Below are 18100 nucleotides of genomic sequence, written 5' to 3' on the forward strand. Positions count from 1 at the left end.
CCGACCTGGGTGCTGAACAGGGTGCCCGAGGAGGGGGTGCAGCAGAACATCAGAGAAGAATGGCTTTGTGGACACAGGCTAGAATTCCTTAAAGGGGGAGGCAGATATAAACAAATATAGAACAAAACGGATGGGGCAGAGAGATAGCTCACTGATAGGGCATTTGCTTTGTACGCAGCTGACCCAGGATGGGCTCTGGTTCAATTCCTGGCATCCCATATTCCCCTGAGCCTGCCAGGAGTGAGTTCTGAGTGCAGAGCGAGGAGTGACCCCTGATAGCTGATGGGTATACTCCCCCCAAACAAAACAAAACAGTAAGAGAAATATGGATAGGGTCGCTATCCTAGCCAGAGGATTGGTAGAGTGTGACCTGAGAGATGAATGAGCCTTCTGGACAGAGAGCACCGACTGAAGGGGAAGATGGAGTGAGTGGGCTCTTCAACATTGCAGGCTGAAATGAACAAATGCTTTAGTCCCAAGGGCAGGTTATGCTTCTACAGGGTTGTACACCCAGCAAAAAAAAAAAGGATCAGGTTTGCATAGTGTCCCTTAACATAATGTTTATATTGCAAAGCCCTGGTGAGTAGGCAGAGAAACCAGAAACGCAAATGAGAATAAATTTGCAGGGCTCCAGCAGGAAGCAGCCCACAGCAGGCAATTATCAACTGTTGGAGTGGGCGGTTGTTGGAAAAGGCGGTGACACAGGAGCTTAACTACCTTAGTACAAAGCCTGACAAAAGGGTTGCACTCTGTAGCCAGCCAGGTCAGGTCTCGCTGGCCAGCTCCTTGTAGGACTTGATTCTTTCTTACTACATGGCAGGTTTCTGGAAGGGATGGGACGAGTGGGGTGTAAACTCAATGTCCTACTCATCCTAGAACCCTGGGAAGGATCCTTGGCTAAAATTGCCCCTCACTCTGTTAATCTCTAAAAACTTACTGGAAGAGCCTGTGCTCTTTCTGCATCTTTAAAAGAGTTCACTGTGGCCACTCCAGGATTTCTGAGTCTCAAGGAGCAAGGGGGAATGTAGTGCTTAAATCATCTAGGGGTTAAGCAAATGAATCTGGAAGACGAAATACATATTTTGCATGTAATGCAAATGAGTTTAATACTTGGCAAGACATGCTCCCTTTGGCACCACCAGAAGTGACCCCCCCCCCCAATACCTCAAACTGGCTGGAGTGCCCAAACTAAAATAAATAAATAAAATGCCTCATAATCAAAAGGAACTATCACAGTTTAATAAACCTGGGACCAGGCTCAAGGGAAAAGGCTATTTTTGTTCTAAGAGGATTTTCCCAATAAGTGGTCCTTTCAGAGAGGAGATGGGGTGCAGAAGAAGGCCCTGGAGATTCAGGGTTGGGAGCCAAACAGGGCAAGGACTCAGAAGGAGCAGGAGGAGAAGAAAAAGGAGGAGGAAAGGAAGGAAATAAGAAGGGGAAGAAGGAGGAGAAAGAGAAAAGCAGAAGACAGAAGATGAAGGAGGAAGAAGGAGAAAGAGAAGGGAATGGAGATGGGGAAGGAGAAGGAGAAGGAAAAGGAGAGAGCTTGTCTTTCACTTGCTTCAGAGGAAGAGGTTCGGGCAACTCTCTCAGAGCAGTGCTGGGGTGGGGAAGATGAAACCAACCCATCACCCACCGCCTGTCCCCCTCCCCATTTTGACTCCAGCTGAATCGAAGTACAGTGTCTCCATTCTGCTTTTTAAAAATATTTAAAAAAAAAAAAAAGAAAAGAAAAACAGTTTTCAGTGGCATATGTCATCACTGAATTAATGCTGTTTGCCTTTTACTGGTTTGGCTCTCATCCCAGTAGAAGCAAATAAAAACGAAGTACAATGTACTATAAATGCTGCCGGCAGCGCTCCATCACACGGACAGTCTGAAGCACTCCCCACACCCAGAGCCTTTTCAGGACAACTCCTGTGTTGTCAGAACTCAGAGTAGAGATCCAAGAGGCAACTACAGACAGAGGGAAAGCAGGATGCTTGCAATTCTCGAGAAAGATACGAATGCTCTACTCTAAACAGGCAAAGGTCTATAGCCAGGATCCATCCTGGGCAACCTGACTGCGTTTGTTGTAAATGCAACTCATGAAAAACCAGCCATAGATGCACATATGTAAATTACAGAGCCAAAAATGCTGTGAGCATGAGACTCAAACTATAGTAATCAAACTGAAAATGTGCCTAATAAGGAGGCTGGCTGGGAGCTGGAAGAAAACCTGAAGACGCTCCTGGAGGAAAGTCCATAGTAGGGGGAATGGGTATTGTTGGAAGATTGTATACCTGAAAGTTAATGATGAATAATCATGTCAAAATTACAGTGCTTTAATATTTAAAAATAATAATAAAAATATTAAAAATCACCCCATCGTACCTAGAGAAGACTCCATGCCCTATGTGCTCAGCATGTAGGTAATTTAGGTTCGATCCCTGGCACTATAAAGAGCACCACAGGGTATGATCTCTGAGTACCACTGAAAGCCAAAATAGTAATAAGTCAATGAATTAAGATAGCTACTCTTGAAAAAAGAAACAGAAGGGAAAGGGGGTGAAGAGGTAGCTTAAGGGCTAGATCATAGGCCTCGTCCTATGTGAGACCCGAGTTTAATTCTTGCCACCATTTGCTTGTACCCCTCAGCCACGGAGTATTGTCTTGGTACCCCCAACACTTCAAAGCCCAAGTACTGAACCATGGGGCATATATAACAGGGCCATGTATCTCTGAGAGTGGCCTCTCAAGCACCCAAGGGTACTGCTGGGGTGGTTTCTCCCCCAAACTATGGTGAGAAAGACCATAAACATAAAACATCATCTTAAATGCTTCAAAGAATACAGTTCAATAGTGTTAAGTATATTCATTGCTGTGAATCTACATTAACTGTTATTCATATGCAAAACTGTAACCCAGTACTCTGTAAACAACTGCCTCTCCCTATTCCTATCTCCATCCCTTAGATTCTACAACTACCATTCTTCATCTCATCTCTAAGGCTTGAATTACTTTAGGTGGTTCCTATTGGTGCCATCATATATTTGTCTCTTATTTATTTATTTACATTTTTGTTTTTTTGGGGCCACACCCGGTGATGCTCAGGGGTTACTCCTTGCTATGCGTTCAGAAATCGCTCCTGGCTTGGGGGACCATATGGGATGTCAGGGGATTGAACCATGGTCTGTCTGAAGCTAGCACCGGCAAAGCAGACACCTTACTCCTCCACGCCACTGCTCCGGCCCATCTTTGTTGTTGTTGTTGTTGTTGTTGTGTGTGTGTGTGTTTTGTTTGGGGCCATACCTGTCAGTGCTCAGGGCTTATGCCATACCCAGAAGTGCTAAGGACTACTCCTGGCATTGTGCTTATCTTTTTAGTGTCCAGAAGATTATGCTAGTGCTGGGGATCAAACTGGGGTCAGCTATAAGCAAGGATAGCACCAGAGCTCCTGTACATCTCTATGACTCTATGTTTTGTTTTGTTTTTTGAGAGGTGAGGGTTTGGACCATGTCTGGTGTTGCTCAAGATTTACTCTTGTCTTGGCACTCAGGGGTCAAACCTGGCAGGGTTCTAGGAACTATATGTGGGTTGGGGTTGAAACCCACATCAGCTGTGTACAACAGAAACTACTTACATGCTGTACAATCTCCCTGGCCCTGTTTTTAACTAAGTAACAGCAGTGCATCCCCTTATCATTTAACATTCCTACCAACAGGCAGAAAGGTTTAATTTCTCCATTTCCTCGCCAATAGTTACTCTGCGTGTACTGCTGCACTTCTGGTCTCATTTTTGGACAGCAGCCTTCCTAGTGTTGGCCAAAGGGTAAGGCACCCACTCTTGGTCAGAAAAAGAAGCTGCCTTTATTTTTATTATTCAGGGAATCACAGAATAGTGTTGCCATTACTTGCCAGAGCCAGGGCATAAAACCATTCCTGGTGCCACAAACCACATTGGGAATAAATGCTCTGCATGACTTCACAGCACTTAATTAACCCAACCTACAGTCTCTCCAATTGTTTTTTTATTAAGTATTGGAAATAGAGGGTGTCTAATGAATAGAGGGTGTTTATTTTCAAGCTCCATGAACATGGCTGAGCTTGGCCTGCCCTTGGCTGCCTAATCACTTCACTGCAGCATCCTAGAGTCCTGTGAATCAGGCAGAGCTCAGAGCACCCAGCCAAGAGATGCTGCTCTTCTAACAGCATCTTGCTTCTCAATGGAAACTTGCTGGTTCTGGACTGGCTTTCCCACACAGGTGATAAACAATCTGTCCTAGGTTACAGAATCCTCCATCACTCCACTCCCTAGGACACAGAACCTTGAAAGGACAAGATACCTCCAGGGAGAAAGATCAAAGGACAAAGTTCCCAGGAACTCCTTGCAGTCACTTAAACCAGTGTCACAACCTAAGAAAACACTACCAGCTGTTGTTGACATTGTGAGTACACGCTCAGTGATTGATGATGATGATAATGATAGAAAATGATTGGTTTGAGGGATACCTGGAAATGCTCAGGTTTATACCTGACTGTGCTTAGGGATCAGTCCTGGTAGTGCTTGGGGAAATTACATGTGATTTTAGGACTGAACTCGGGTTGGCTGCATGCAAAATAAATGACTGACCTCTGTGATTGATTTTAAATAAAGTACGCTGTACTGTTCTACACTCTAGACCCTCCTGCAGATTTAACCCCATACTCTGTCTTTTATTTTTTAAATTTGGGGTGAGGAGAGGTGCTCAAAACCTAGTGGTACTCAGGGTTTACTCCTGGCTCTGCACTCAGAAATCACTCTTGGCAGGCTGTGGGGAACCATATGGGATGCTGGAAATCAAACCCAGTATAGTTGTAGGCCGGGCAAACATCAGATAATCTGTTGTATTATCTCTCCAGTCCTGTAGAATTTATTTTTAACCCCTTCATTAATAATAACTGCTCTTTTTTTTTTTCCAAGCAAACCCCTTCCTACTATAAGGGTTTCAATCTGGAAATTCTCTAGGACCAGTTAACTCTTTGTTGTGGCATGGATCTGTATGCAGAGGATAATATTCCATACATGCCTATTCTCTACCTACCAAAGACCAGTAGTGCCCCCTCCCTAGTCATAACCACGGAGTTTTCAGGGTCTGATAACAGCAGGGGAAAGAAGGAAATACCTTCTTGTTTAAAAACTTCTGCCCTAAATAGAAAACTGCCATCTTTTGAAAAGCCTACATTAAAATATTCACTTGATAGTTCAACTAACACTTAAATGATCTGTCTTTTCCACTTAGGGAACAAGGCCCAGAACCTGTTAGTACTGTGTGGGTCAGTTCTACAGGGTGGTAATACTGCGGACTGTGTTGGTACCCTTGGTAATCAAGTTCTCAGTCTCATTTCCTCTCTGGCCTGAGAGCTACAAGACATGTCCAGCTCTCATCAGAGTGTTGTATGGCAAGTAACATAACACAGTGTTGCCTTTCGTAAGACAGTGTCATTGGGAAATGCATGTTAATCAATGGCATTACTATTGCCATAATTCAAGCATTCTAGCTGGGTTCCTAAAAGATCTGAGGGTGGTTGGTACAAAGAGGTACTGGGTATTTTTTCTAAAAGACTCCAGGTGCTGGAAGAGGGTATAGTTCATTCTGGTTTACAGTAGAGAACTGGTTCAGTTGTTGGGACAACCTACCTGTGCCCTATCTCAGTTTAATAGGCCATACACATACTGTGAATGAACATAGTGGGTTTACTAGTCTGAAAATGTGCAATGTTTCTCTAATTTAAGGAAATAAAACTGGAACCACTGGCACAGAATCCTAAGTTTGAAGTCTGTGCTTACCCTAGAAACCTGCTGTATTTTTTTATCACCCCTAGACCATTATATTGCATCAAATGGCTTCAGGAATGCCACTCCCACATATATGATGTGCGCTTGAAGAAGAGACCATATTGGGTTTACTAGTACAGGTGGCTGAGAGCTTCCCACAAAACAGATCCCAGGGACAGGTGGTAAAGGATATAATGAGTACACATAGGCTTCTGAGACTTCTGATCAGCTTCCAGGTCAGTTGAAACTATAGTATGTGTAATCCAATTGGCTACTAACAGCGATTCTTTGCTACCTGGTGGAAAGCTGTCTTTAGTTTGGCAGATTCCATTAAAAAAAAAGATAATAAGTAAAATTAAATACAAGTAAAAATAGAGATTCTGTCAAGAGGCCCAAACTACAACAAGCTATACACAAAAGGAACCTGTTACACGAGCAGTCCAGGGGGCTAAGGGTGAAGGTATGGGATGCATACTGGAAACTATGGTGGAGGGAGGTCAACACTGGTGGTGGGAATGGCCCTAATTCACTGCCACTATGTACCTTAAATATAACTGTGAAAGACCTGTAATTCACATTGATCTCAATAAAATAATTTTTTTATTAAAAAAAAAAGAGATTCTGGGGGCTGGAGAGATAGCATGGAGGTAGGGGGTTTGCCTTGCATGCAGAAAGTCGGTGGTTCAAATCCCGGCATCCCATATGGTCCCCCAAGCCTGTCAGGAGCGATTTCTGAGCGTAGAGCTGAGAATAACCCCTGAGTGCTACTAGGTGTGACCCAAAAACAAAAACAAAAAACAAAGAGAGATTCTGTATATAAACCTCATTCTCTCACTCTAGGATTGTGACTTTGAACAGTCACTTACATCAAAATAAGTGGCCTCTCTTCAGTGAGGTTATTTCTATCTAATTTTCTACAATCGTTACCACAGCCTAATGTCCAACACATGGCCTACACTAATTGGTAGTTTCAACCTAATTTCTCTAAGTGTCTCAGTTTGCCACTTATTTTATTCCCTCCCACCCCCAGGTATTTAGGCTATGCCTGACATAGCTCAAAAAGAGGCGTCAGGTGTTACTCCTACCTCTGCATTCCAGAATTACTCCTGGAAGGTTTGGAGGACCATACGGGATGCCAAGGATCAAACCCTGGTTAGCTGTGTGTAAGGCAAGTGTCCTATATATTATACTATCAATCTGGCCCGTTTGTCACTTCTTTAGAAGCATTTCTTCTACTCAAGGCTTAAAAGGTGTTATCCAACATCAGGGAATTTAAATAAGCCTTTTGAACATGGCGGTAGAAATATAGTTTATAATCTAAAACAGTGCACTTTTTGGACAAAAGACTAATACTAATTAATATTTTGTTTTTTATTCAATGTGAAGAAAAAAATAAATGTGCAACATTTTAGAGAAACATACATCTAGAATCTTTTTAAAAGTCACCAATAGGGGCCAGAGTGATAGCATGTGGTAGGGCATTTGCCTTGCCTGCAGCCAACCCAGGACAGACCCAGGTTCATTCCCCAGCATCCCATATGGTCTCCCAAGCCTGTCAGGAACGATTTCTGAGTGTAAAGCCAGGAGAGAAGTCACCAATAATATTAAGGTGCTGGTAATTTCACTTCATTAATAAGCACCAAGCAGTCAGAAGCAACTAAGGAGAAAATGGGATAAAGATTGTGATGTAACTGCTGTGGAATTTGTAGAATTTGTGGAATTTCTGCCTTAAGTCACTGCTCTAGCCCTTCGCCACTATCACTTCCTAACTATAACTAGCCTGTTCCCTCCATTCTTTTCTCCCCTATATAATTTACATAGGAACCCACATGACCTTTCATAAACCTTGACTAAAAGCAACTAAAGAGTTGCTCTCTTGCTAAAATCCAGACTTCCCATTTCAATCAGAATCAAATCCTCACTCTGGCCGTGTCCTTACTCTGGCCTAGAACTGAATTTATCTTGGTTTCTTCTTCTGAGTTTGATGCACAGTCTCTGAAGCTTCCTGGATTGAGCCAAACCAGACCTCATTGTGGGGACTCTGACTTTGCCCGTTCTATAGCCACGAAGGCTCATGGCTTCATGGATTCTGTAAGAAGTCATTCTTCCAACAGTAGATCCTCAACCACACTCATTCCTGAGCACTAATGGCTCATTAGTTACACTAATCAGGAAATTTTTTACTGACATATACTTAAGCACCTTCACTAGAACAAAGACCTCAGGAGTGTGAAGCCTGTCTTAATCTATATTCTAGTCCCATTGTTAGTCCAGTAACCAACACATGGGATATTCCTTAAATAGCTCTTTGGTTTCTTCATTTGCAAGAGATTCAACCTTCTCACAAGTAATTCTTAAAGAAAACATCTCTTTTGAAGGAAAGGCTTTCTTCAATGGGGTTATTATGTTACTGACCCTATTCTGATTGGTGATTGTGCCCTACCCTAGGGTGTAACCTGGCATTCTGCTCTCACCCTAGGGTGGTACCTGATTCTGATCCCACCATTGGGTGGTACCTGATTCTGGGGTATAAAGACAAGGGTTTGTGGAAGGGAGGGGCTTTAGGCTGGAACTGATGCTGAGGCTTTTGGCTTCAGTCTTGTCCTCTGAATAAAGCTGATATTTTCATACACACACACAAACAAACAAACAAAAAAGAAAAGAAAAGAAAAGAAAAGGCAAGTCTTCAAAAGGCAAAAGGCTATTCTGGACTTTTCTCTACAACCAGGACAAGTAGAGCCATCCCCATTGGAAACCCACATTAAAAAAAAAAAAAAAAAAAAAGTCCATACCAGCTCTAAGGAGGAATGTAATTGAAAACATGAAAATTTATTCTAAGTTGTATCTTAACATACGAGATCTCAGCTTTAGATGAATTTTAATGTTTACAAGTGCAAAAGCAAATAAATATTTACCAGTTGCTTTTTTTTTTGCACTCTTATAACTCCACAACAGCTTAGATGCAAAAAAAATTGTTGCTAAACATCTTGTAGTCTGGCAAAAGAAAGAATTTCTTATTAAGAAAATCCCTCACAACAATAACAACCCCCTCATGCTCACAGCTCCTGTGCTGAAACTATCAGGGTGGTTCATTAAGATCTGAGCATATCAGAGAGCAACTCCATTACATTACCCATCATTCTTTGCGGGTGGGGAGGGATCTCCACAGCCTCATTGGGGAACTCAGACCGCTATGCTTGGGCCTCCCCATCTATGAACCAAGCAACTCATTGGATGACACCCTTCATAAATTGGTAGCTTCAATCCAATGGCTTCTATATAGAAAGCACAGCTTCTTGAGCCAGAACCATGAGCTAATGATAACTCTCCCCAATCTTGGAACCTCTTATTTAAGTTTCAATATAAATAATACTTTTCCTGAGTGGTCCTTCATTTATCTTTTATTATCTTTTTGGCAGTACCAGGAAGCTAACCCAGGATAGCACATACCGCAAGGCTACTGCTAATCCCCATCCCTGGCTGAAGGTACCCATTTTAGTCAGGATGGATCTCTGACTTTCTCTCACCATCTCTCAATATCCAGCTTTTCTTGGCTGAATTCTAGCTTGTCATGTTTGAACCTTAACTTCCTGGTGTGCATTCTAGTTGTCTGCTACAATTTGTCCGCTCCTTTATTTTTTATTATTTATTTTTATTTTTAAATATCTTTATTTAAACACCATGATTACAAACATTTTCATAGTTGGGTTTTAGTTATAAAAAAGAACACCCCCCCCTGGACCAGAGAGATAGCATGGAGTAGGGCATTTGCCTTGCATGCAGAAGGATGCAAGAATCTCGGCATCCCATATAGTCCCCCAAGCCTGCCAAAAGCGATTTCTGAGTGTAGAGCCAGGAGTAACCCCTGAGTGCTGCCGGTGGGACCCAAAAATCAAAGAAAAAAAAAAAAAGAAAGAAAAGAAAGAAAAGAAAGAAAGAAAGAAAGAAAGAAAGAAAGAAAGAAAGAAAGAAAGAAAGAAAGAGAGAGAGAGAGAGAGAGAGAGAGAGAGGGAGGGAGGGAGGGAGGGAGGGAGGGAGGGAGGGAGGGGAAGGGAAGGGAAGGGAAGGGAAGGGAAGGGAAGGGAAGGGAAGGGAAGGGAAGGGAAGGGAAGGGAAGGGAAGGGAAGGGAAGGGAAGGGAAGGGAAGGGAAGGGAAGGGAAGGGAAGGGAAGGGAAGGGAAAGGAAGGAAGGGAAGGAAGGAAGGAAGGAAGGAAGGAAGGAAGGAAGGAAGGAAGGAAGGAAGGAAGGAAGGAAGGAAGGAAGGAAGGAAGGAAGGAAGGAAGGAAGGAAGGAAGGAAGGAAGGAAGGAAGGAAGGAAGGAAGGAAGGAAGGAAGGAAGGAGGCCCTTAATAAATAAATAAATTGCTGAATAAATGAATTAACAATAAAATCTTAATGAATCTACTAAAGCTAGAAGTGATTTTTGTTAATTTACCTCCTTGCCTCACTTAAGTCCCTGGAGTTATTCTGAGGCATGTAATATTTTGCCAAGAAATAAACATGAAGACCACAGTTATTGGCCCAATAATAAAAGGGCAGATATGGGGCCGGGTAGGTGGCGCTGGAGGTAAGGTGTCTGCCTTGCAAGCGCTAGCCAAGGAAGGACCGCGGTTCGATCCCCCGGCGTCCCATATGGTCCCCCCAAGCCAGGGGCGATTTCTGAGCACATAGCCAGGAGTAACCCCTGAGCGTCAAACGGGTGTGGCCCAAAAACCAAAAAAAAAAAAAAAAAACAAATAAAAAAATAAAAGGGCAGATTTTCTGATTACAATATAGACACACCCACTCAGGCTGACTTACGCCTATCTTTGATATCAGAAGCCATGCAAGAATCCAGGCAATTTTAGCACTTTCTGAATATTTATCCCCAACCCCGATTATTTTTTGCAAAGGGCCCGACTGCCCAGTCGTATGGAACCTAGCCAGAAAAAGGAGTCACTCACCTGGATGAACAGTGATAAATTTGCTATCCTCGGAAAATCGGTCCCCTCGGGACGTAGGCTTTTTAGATGGCATTTCAGGCCTCTTGGGATCACTTCCTTCATAAAATTCCTCTGTGACTGTGGAGGGCACTTGGGTGGCGGGGACAGAATCGGGGTTCGGGGTAGGGTGGGCATCCCTTGTGTCTTCAGGCTGGTCGGTGGGGCTGGCATAGGAGTCATGCCCAGGTATAGTCTGATGTCCGCCCTCCTGGGCAGTTCTATTGGGAGATGAGGGATTGGGGGTAGGTTGGGTTTGATTCTGCTCGTGGGCCGTGTGGGTCACCCCACTCTTCTCCTTCTTCTCAGAGTCTTTCTCCCCTTCCTCCTCATGCTCCCGCTCTCCATCTTCATTCTCACTCTTCTCGTCCTTTCCTCCTTCCTCAGCCCCTTCGTTGTCCTTGGTTGGAGTAGAGTCACCATCAGGGCCTGAGGCAGCCAAAGACTCTGTCGTGGCCAACACAGGCCGGCCCCCCTGTTTGCTGGCTGCAGCAGCTGTGGGGAGTCGTGTGGGCCACACGGTGCTGGGGAAAGAGGAGATGCCACCGCCACCGAACCCCAGGCCGGCCAGGAGCGTGCTGGTGACCACCGAGGCCACGGTCGCCTGGCTGCCACTGGATGAGGGGCCCATGCCAGTCGCCATAGAGACAAAAGAGAAGGGGATACCAGAGGAGGTCCAGGTAGAGGAGCCCGAGCTGATGGGGGCCATGTCGGCTGAGGAGGCAGGAGATGCTGTGGGCTTGAATGGGGCATCCAGGCAGGTAAGGAGAAGGGGGAACACAAGAGAAAGCAGAGACATGTCAGGCAAGTGGATTAGGTAGTGCTCTCTCAGAGGGTATCATTCATGAATCATTCACCTTATTCAGGGGTCCCCTAATTTGGTACAATAAGGAACCTTAGGTGGCTCCTGTTTGTTCACCATTAGCCTTAGAGACCTTACAATTAAAGGTATGTGGATCCAAGGTGTAAAAAAAAAAAAGAATTCTTTTTAGGTTTTGGGGCCATACCTGGTGGTGCTCAGGGCTTACTCCTGACTTTGTACTCGGTTCTCATTACTGGCGGTGCTCAGAAGACCATATGGGGTACTGGGGATCACATCCAAGTCAGCCATGTGCAAAGCATGCCCTGTACTATATCGTTCTGTCCCAGGCATCCAAATCATTTGAGGGGGGAGGGTGAGGAGGTGGGCCACACTTGATTTCACTCATGTTACTCCTGGCTCTCGGACCAAATAGGATTCAGAAATTAAACACAGGTCAGCCACATGCAAGGCAAAGGCTTACTGTGCTATTACTTTGCCCCACCCGCAATCTTTTCTTGTTTTTTTGTTTGTTTGTTTTTGTTTTTGGGTCACACCCAACAGCGCTCAGGGGCTACTCCCGACTCTATGCTCAGAAATCGCCCCTGGCAGGCTCAGGGGACCATATGGTGGATTCGAACCACTGTCCTTCAGCATGCAAAGCAAATGCCCTACCACTGTGCTATCTCTCCAGCCCTGCCCACTTGCAATCTTAACTAGAAAAGCAAACTCAGTTTTTCACTCAAAAGGGCCAGAGAGATAGCACAGTGGTAGGGTGCTTGCCTTGCATACAGCCAACTTTGGACAGACCTGGTTCTATTCCCAGCTTTCCATATGGTCCCGTGAGATTACCAGGAGCGATTTCTGAGTGCACAACCAGGAGTAACCCCTGAGCATCACCAGGTGTGGTCCCAAAACAAAACAAGAGTAAGTGGTCAAAAGATGCTAAGATTAAGGAAATGGCTCAGAGGCATGAATCAGTGAAGCCTCAGGCCAATCCTGGAAATCACAGTTCTCTGAGCACTGAATTCAAAACAGCCCCCAAATACTCGTGAATGTGGCAAAACAAAAACAAAGACAAAGGGATAAGAGAAGCTCAGAAGGTTAACATATATGCTTTGCATGTGAGAAGTCTACTATATGATTGATTCCCTGAGCACCACCAAGAGCAAACTCCTCAACAACTTGAAATAACAACAACAACAATAATAATAATAATAATAATAATAATAATAATAAAAAGGCCAAACAAAATAAAAGCAAGGATGGAGAGCTCATATAGCAGTGAAAGTGCTTGCTTTGCAAGTAGCCAACCTGGGATCAATTATTTTTTAATTTTTATTGTGACTGAAGTTTATTACACAGAATTATTTACGGTACATAGTGGCAATGAATGAAGGGCATTCCCACCATCAATGTTGTCCTCCCTTCACTCCTGTTCCCAGCATGTCTCCTATATCTCCCTCCTTTACCCCCACCCCCTCCAGAATACTAGTGTAACTGGTCTCCACTTTACAGCTTGTTGTAGGTTGGGTATCTATTCTGTTTGATGTTCCAGTCTGGTCATTTTTTTATTTACACTACATGTTCATATGACTGGTGCTGGTATCATCCTTTTCCCCCCTCAATTTATGAGGCTGAATGATTCAACTTATGCTATTCTGTTGGAGATAAAAAGGTTAAGGAAAGAGAAGGAAAAAATTGGTATCAACTACTTAAAAAAAAAAAGATAGAATGAAAAAAAATCACCGAATAATATCCAGAAGAGTGAAAAAAAAAAAAGTGGAAGAAAAAAGAGAAGGCAAACAATATCAAAAACAGACAAAAAACAAAACAAAACCAGAAAAAGGAATGCTGGAGTGGCAGAGTTTGGTGTTACCCCACTTTTCTTTTTCTCTCTTTCTTTCTTTTTTTTTTTTTTTTTGTACAGGCACAGTAAATATTGGGGAAGGAAGGAAATTTCCGTGGCCTAAGAGATTCAGGGTTAATTTATTTATGGGACCACATATGGTCCCTTGAGCCATATAAGAAGTGATCTCTGGGGCCGGGTGGTGGCGCTAAAGGTAAGTTGCCTGCCTAGCCTGCGCTAGCCTTGAACGGACCTCAGTTCGATCCCCCGGTGTCCCATATGGTCCCCCAAGCCAGGAGCGACTTCTGAGCGCATAGCCAGGAGTAACCCCTGAGCGTTACCGGGTGTGGCCCAAAAACCAAAAAAAAAGAAGTGATCTCTGAGTACAGAGCCAGGAGTAACCCCTAGCATAGATGGGTGTGGTCCACAAACAGAAAAACAAACAAATTAAATAGGATGTTTAATCAAAGACAGGGCCAATATGTACTGCAAATGACAGAGAAAAGAGGATAATGAAGAAGGCAGGAACCATGCTGCCTTAGTGATTCCTGTCCCTGCTAAAGAACACACAGCTCGGCTTGTGTTTCTATCCTCTGACACGGAGAGAGTGAGTGGACAGATGGGGAGAGTATTCGGTCCATCCAGGTCTGCAGTAGCAGAAGGCAAAATTCCCAAAACCACCAGCTTCCAGATCGGTAATGGCAGCCCTGAAGGCTGGCATGGAGCCAAACAGCTGCTACATCTGTCAGTATCTGGGCTGAACCACAGCAAAACCTGTTCCCAGGGGGATGACGGCAAAAGATGCCATGCAACAGGTATTCAGCAGGTGTGGGGGCTTCCCATGCTACTCATGACCAAGGCCTCCTTTTCCAGAGGGGCTAAGACACAGAGCTATAAGGCTTAAAGGCTGGGCTTTCTGACTGCCACACTGAGATGTATTCTTTAATAGAAATTAAAGTGTGGCTCAGAGTTTAAACTTACAACTCAGTGTATAGAAAACTGAGAATGCCAATCCCATGATCTCTACCATTCAAAACAGAGCCAGATGGTAAAGTGAGTAGGGCATTTGCCTTACATGTGGCCAACTCAAATTCATTCCCATAAAGGTCCTCTAAGCTGGCCTGAGCACTGAGCCAGAAATAAGCCCTGAGCATAGTGATATGGCCCCAAAGCAAAACTATAATAAAAAACAGAGCCATAATACATTTGCTTTCCTAACTCTAGCATCAAGGTTTGATTTGATTGTAAGGAAGAACAACTGAGGGCCCAGAGAGATAGCACAGCGGTGTTTGCCTTGCAAGCAGCTGATCCAGGACCAAAGGTGGTTGGTTCGAATCCCGGTGTCCCATATGGTCCCCTGTGCCTGCCAGGAGCTATTTCTGAGCAGACAGCCAGGAGTGACCCCTGGCAATATTGTGAGATGATGACCAAAGTAAATTAAATAATCTGTGCCGAAAATGCCTAGTAAATTTTAGGCTGTTACTGGTAGCACCCACCTTATGATAATTGCAATGACTATTTGTTGCACTGGAAATAGTAAAGCTAGGGGCTGCAACAATAGCAAAGTGGGTAGGTCCTCGTATGATAGTTTAACTTGCGTGCAGCTGACCCAGGTTCTATCCCCAGCATACCATGTGGCCTCTGCAAGGAGTAATTTCTGAGCACAGAGTCAAGAGTAACACTGACCACCATCGGTATGGCCCCAAAACAAACTAAATTAAAAAAAAAATGATAAAGCTAAATACTCATTGAGGCTTGAAAAATTTGCAAATCCAAGTAACTCAAGGCAAATAGACTAGGAATTTTGCATATGCCACAATGAAAGACTTGGATCAGATGCTCTTTTACCTTTCATGCTGCATGGTCCCACTGACAAGAAGTAAATAGAAATGTAGAGAATTTTTTTATCTTGATAAAAATTATACAGAACCATTACTATTTTAACTCTGTTGCATAATTGATTTTTGCAACGTACTTACAATGTAAATTTTGGGGTCTTTTAACCGCTTCAGCTTGAAGAGTTTAACAACATTATACTGCCACCTCGTGGTGAACATGTAAATCACATGCAGATTAACTTCATGATAAATCATTACCGTTTTCTACTTACCACTCCAGTTTTAACAATTCTGGTCCCTTGGAAAATTCGAGTGGTATTAGCTGAGAAACAAAGAAATCACATTGTAAAAATTCAGCATTTTGGAGTGTTTGTTGCTGCAATACGACTTTACTTATGGATTGAATTACATACTCTTTTCATTGGTCATGAAATGGTGTTTCTCTACAGATCTTTTTAGCTGAAAAATAACATTTTAATCATTTTTTAAGTGAGGTCAAACTTCCTTATAGCAAAATGTTAGTAATACTGAAGTCTGTAGCCCGATCTTTTTTAACCACTGCAAATACCAGCGTGTCACCCGCTACAGCTTAAGGGGACAATCCCTCAACATCTGCTTGACTGGCCCAACTTGTCAATATCCAGCCCCTCACCAGGGCTGAGGAGAGATCCTACAGGGGTTTAAGGCACATCGATTGCACTTGACCATGGTTAAAACTCCCCTACTTTGGGAATATGTTTGCCAGAGCACCCCCAGAGTGAACCGAAGGGACAGAGCCAGGAGTAACCCCTAAGCATCACTGGGTGTGGCTTCCACAACAGCCCTCCCATATCCACTCTTCTTTCCCAAACATAACAATCAGTATGGTTTTAGTTTTGCCCCTTGGGGGTGAGGGGGTTCTTGGTTTTGTGTTTGTTTTTTGGTTTTGGGGTTTTGTTTGTTTGTTTGTTTCTTCGGTCACTACCAGTGGTGCTCAGGGGTTACATCTGCTCTGCACTCAGAAATCGCTTGGCAGGCTTGGAGAACTGTATGGAATGCCAGGAATGGAACTTGGGTCTGTTTTGGGTCAGCTGCAGGCAAAGCAAACGCCTTGCCACTGGGCTCTCTCTCCAATTCCAGTTTTATTCCTTTTGAATGCCACAGAAATGGATTGTTATTCCATTCTTCTATAATTTTTGCTTATAATTGATCACTTTAGAGGTTAAACATGCATCTTACATTTCTCATATCATATATTTATCATAATAAATTCAAAGTTGTTATATTTTCAATTATGTTTAATTAAAACTTTTACAAGAAATGCACAACAGTTTAACTCTATTTGCTCACCCTATCTTTTGTGTATTGTTATCTTTTATTTCTACTGATTTTTGTTTGTTTGTTTGTTTTTTGGGCCACACCCAGAAGCACTCAGGAGCTATTCCTGGCTCTGCACTCAGAAATCACTCCTGGTAGGCTCGGGGGACCACATGGGATGCCAGGTTCGTCCTAAGTCATCCACGTGCAAGGCAAATGCCTTACTGCTGTGCTATCTCATCAGCCCCATTTCTACTGATTTTTAAAAGATGGGTTTTCAAGCAAAACTGGGAAGACCTGGAAGAACCTCCCAGTGAAATTTAACCCAAGTGAATGAGCAGTTGTTTCAGTGTAAGACCCAGGTATGAGGTGATTCTCAGGTCCTCTGGTGATGGGAAACCCCCCTCCCCACAAAAACCACCATTATCCTGGTCTAGATCTACTTAGTGATGCTTGGGTAACATACAGTGCTGGAGAGCAAGCCTTGGATGGACATGTGCCTTAACTCCTGTGCTATCATTTGATCTCAACTGATGTTTGAAACTCTCCTAATATGTTATAATTCTTGGGTGGAACTTAAGGTCACAGTGCTAAGTAAAGTAAGTCAATATGAAGAAGACATCACATGGGCTGGAAAGCCACTTATGACATGTACTTGTTTCACTTGGAGATGGAATATAAAAAAGCAAAGAAAACTAACTGGCTAAAGGCAACTGTAAGACTAAGTGAAAGTTCTGGTGGGCAGGAGAGGAAGGAGCAGGGGTTGGAAGAGTTGAAGGAGAGATCTTCTGGGTGGAGGGATGGTTCTAGGCCTTGGTATGGGTGCAGGGAATTTTACCCACAAAGAATTGAGATATAAATGTGCTCCTGGAATCCTCAGAACTGTGATTCGATCAACAATGAGTAAAATAGGGAATGGTGGGGATATATATATACTACCACTGTCATTTGTCCTAGAAACAACACGGTGATCTTTCCAGTGTTGGTTTCTATTTATCTTCATTATCAAACAATTTAACTTTATTTTTTTAATATTTGTGTCATCACCAGATGTTTTCAAGACTTAACCCTAGTTCTGTGTGTGTCCTGAAAGGGTTCAGGGGCCCATGTATGGTGCTGAAAATGGAAACTGTGTTGGTCGCATTGAAAGTGAGAACCCTATCAGCTGTACTATATCTCTAGTCAAACATGGTAAAATGCATGTAATTTACATTTGTAATGACTTTGGGGGGGCGGGTGTTAGGCCATATTCAGTGACACTCAGTGGTTGCTCCTGACTCTGCGCTCAAAAATCATTCCTGGCAGACTCTGGGGGGACCATATGGAATGCTGGAGATAGAACCAAGATTGGTCCTGGGTCGGTTGCATGCAAGGCAAATGCCCTACCTGCTGTGTTATTATTGCTCCAGTCCACAATCACTATTAAAAATAAATAAATAAAAAGAATTTTGGCCCTAATCCTGTCTCTGCCTTGAGAAATTACTCTTGGCAGTACTCAGGGTGCCATATTGGATACTGGGGATTTAACACTGGCTGTATGCA

General features: G+C 43.5%; 1 protein-coding gene across 2 annotated transcripts in view; it reads right to left on the minus strand.

Annotated features, from left to right (window-relative positions):
* PTPRG (protein tyrosine phosphatase receptor type G) overlaps positions 1-18100 on the minus strand; it is an 837085-nt gene that overhangs the window by 90360 nt on the left and 728625 nt on the right. For both annotated transcript variants that reach the window (XM_049777272.1, XM_049777271.1), the window contains exons 11-12: positions 15535-15584; positions 10741-11515 (exon numbers count right to left, since the gene is read on the minus strand). In XM_049777272.1, the coding sequence (XP_049633229.1) occupies positions 10741-11515; positions 15535-15584 (825 nt within the window). The remainder of the gene's footprint in view (positions 1-10740; positions 11516-15534; positions 15585-18100) is intronic.

The sequence above is a fragment of the Suncus etruscus genome, chromosome 7 (genome assembly GCF_024139225.1).
Source record: "Suncus etruscus isolate mSunEtr1 chromosome 7, mSunEtr1.pri.cur, whole genome shotgun sequence".
Lineage (NCBI taxonomy): Eukaryota > Metazoa > Chordata > Mammalia > Eulipotyphla > Soricidae > Suncus > Suncus etruscus.